The sequence below is a fragment of the Austrofundulus limnaeus genome, unplaced genomic scaffold, assembly GCF_001266775.1.
Source record: "Austrofundulus limnaeus strain Quisiro unplaced genomic scaffold, Austrofundulus_limnaeus-1.0 Scaffold206, whole genome shotgun sequence".
Taxonomy (NCBI): domain Eukaryota; kingdom Metazoa; phylum Chordata; class Actinopteri; order Cyprinodontiformes; family Rivulidae; genus Austrofundulus; species Austrofundulus limnaeus.
Window position 1 is genome coordinate 506,798 of NW_013952608.1, and position 3,147 is coordinate 509,944.

General features: G+C 35.2%; 1 protein-coding gene across 1 annotated transcript in view; it reads right to left on the bottom strand.

The window, feature by feature from the left end:
• Positions 1-3,147, bottom strand: part of ptbp2b (polypyrimidine tract binding protein 2b) — a gene marked incomplete in the record, with an annotated part of 18,966 nt that overhangs the window by 8,881 nt on the left and 6,938 nt on the right. The window contains 2 exon segments of the mRNA XM_014018963.1: positions 2,043-2,155; positions 2,590-2,667. Coding sequence (XP_013874417.1) covers positions 2,043-2,155; positions 2,590-2,667 — 191 coding nt within the window.

The following is a 3,147-nucleotide window of genomic DNA, read 5'->3' on the forward strand; positions in this document are numbered from 1 at the left end:
CAGTTACTTCAAGCCAACAGCTCAGGGACAGGATTTTTTGATTTATTTTTATTTCATTTATTTTAATTAAATCAATTTTGTTGCATTTAACCATAAAGTTAAAGTTTACCATTGATATAAGATTAAATCCCCCCCCCGGGGGGCCACACGGGAGTCACCCGCGGGCCGGGCCTTGTGTTCGACATGTGATTTAGATTTTGGCTGATGCCAATTTTTTTAAACTGTCAGATTTAATAAGGTCACAATATATCTGTAATGCTCCACGCTTATATCATTGAAAAGCATTAAATACCCTTGAAACAATACAAATTTGTTGTAACTTGTTAGGTAGAGCTGACAGCAGAGCAAAAGAGGACAGTGGCTGATTTTCAGACCTTTGTGGAGGAAGATGAGAAGATCTTTTCCACTGATCTTATCTAAGTATCAGCAGATCTCTGATCTCCCAAAATTAAGGAAATTTGTGCACCTCTATAAACTAGCCTCATGGACTTAGAAGGAGGCAAACACCCACATCTTTTCATTTCTGAAGTCAACAAATAAGTAATAATTTTTCCTCCTCTGACTCCAGTGTGAAAAATAAAACTACGGTTGTTGTTATATGCTTTGCAATGCACAGGGTACAGCTGGAGGGAGTAAATATGAGGATTTATTTCCCGCGATTCAATATTTCAGTTATATATGAGAAAATATTGAAGCTTACTGTGGTAGAACATTAGAAAACATTTGGAAGCCATTAAGGTGGGGCGGCTGGTTCTGTTAGGGGGGCGGGCCACCCTCCTTGTGAACACCGGTATAAATCTGTCCATTTAAAGTTCATCAGTTCTGCACAACCTGTCTGCAGATCATTGACTCTGATACAAGACTTACTGGCACAGTTCAGACCGACTGCTCATATTGTTTTGTACATTTCACAATTTAAAAATGTGAGAATTTTTATGTAGTCAAGATTTTTTTAAAGAAGATTAATCCTCAGCTCTGGTATCTGAAGTATTAATACTATTGGCTCTGTTGTTTTACAAACTATAACAGGACCAAGAACATTGTTTGCTCAGTTATCTTTAGCTGAAAACATACTTCTTCGTTTCAATGTCTCTCTGCACAGCACTCCTAAATATCTGCTGATATCAAGCTAACAAATCACAAACAAACAAAACAAACAAACAAACGAGGTGGTTTGAAACAGCCAAAAGACAACTCTTGCACTGCGATCTTATCTTCTCATCAGAGACGAACAAACAGAAAAAGAGAGAAAAGATGAAGACAAGAAAAGGCAACAGATGCTGTAGCTGTAGAGTTATAGGTTATAGAGTTTTTGCACATTTATAGTAAAAAAATAATAAAAATTCAACAACATTGACAGATTAACAACAGATAAAAACACAAACACATTTAAGTTGTTGGTACAGAAATAAGGACAAGGCTTCCAAAGTTTTAGAATCAGACTAAAAAAAATGGATGAAAGGACGTCAGCGTTTAAAACATGCGACAGTTCAACGATAGGAAAAACCATTTAAATTAAAAAAGAAATCAACTACAGCAGTAAACACATGCACAGCCTCACAAACTATCATTATGTACAGAAATGACAAGTCTGATGCATTCTCAGAGTTAGAAATAAAAGATTTTAGAAACTAAACAAGAACAGAAAACACTGAAATTTAATTAAAAACTGCCTTTTGAAATATTTTTAAAAAATAAAAGTATCCATTTTAAATTAAATACTTGTCAAATGATGTCGGAATACATTATGCAAGTTATAACAATCTGCTATTAGAATAATATTAGGCTTAAAAACAATTTATTATTTTAAATCTGGTTATGACTGACAGKCATCCTGTGACTAATCTGAACTATTCCAGCCTTAATGCACCGTAGGTGGAAGATTCATATTTTAAAGAATAAATAGAATCTGTAAATAAATAAATAAATAACCTGCTGTAAATTGAACACAGCACACATCCAACCACACACCCACTCAAAGATTCACAAGGATGAATCAWTAAAACTGAAAACTTGTTTAGTTTTCTTTGGGGTAACTTTACCTCTTCATTTAGGTTGGACGCCAGCAGGACCCCCGACACTCCGGACCCGGACAGGGCGACACGACCTGCAGCTGCTGCCGCCGCCGCTGCAGCGCTCAGCGGGCTGATGGCTCCTGTCAGCAGGAGAAGAATAAAACAGGTCAGAATCAAACCTGAACACAAAACAATGCAAACTGCAGACAAAATCTGCTAAATTTTAACTGACTGATTTCAATATAACAAAAACTACAAACTACAATMTTTTTCCAGTTTTCAGCATTTTGTTTCATCTAAGCCAGGACTGTGAAGACCTGATTATTATTTTGCATCTACAAAACACTTATCTTTAAATAATCAATTAGCTTCCAGTTAAGAGGAAAAAAACAATCAAAAGCATTATATTTATTCAATTTCAAAGTTAGACTTTGTTTAATATTTTCCTGCAGCTACTGAGGATGTTGATGTGAGAAGTTTTGTCCAGAGGGGTTGGACGACCCAAGTAGGACATGATATGTGACAGGACAGAAAACAATAGACATATGATGGAGAAAATAAAATGAGAAAGTACCTCCACCCTGCGAGAGGGAGAGAGAAGATGAGTAACCTCCGCCACTAGAGTAGGAAGCTAGAGCTCCAGACGGGGTACCTACAAGACAACGACAACTAGATTTAATCCACAAATCACTTCATCTAACCTGGCACCAAAGAGCACAAAAACCAAGCCAGACTAACCAAAKGTCAAAAAAGAAATTAGTGAGTTAAAAAAAATGTCCATACTACACATTCTGTAGATACAAATGATAGCATGGAACCAGAACAAACAAAAATAATAATTAAAAAATGGATCTAACGAAAAAGAATTAACAAAACGACAAATATAGATTTGTTGCGTCAGAGCAAAATGTTACATATGATTTTTTTTAACATTCTAACTAATATTTCAAACACAGACATTTTTGGGGCTCTTATGAAGCCAGTGCTCATAAGTGAAACTACAATGTTAATTTAAAAAAATGTTTAAAAGCTAAAGAGAAATGTAAATATATCTCTAAGACACATTGAAAATATTCAATTCACTTATAAGTGTAGGCAAAGTGGAAGGTATTATAATAATATAATATAATAT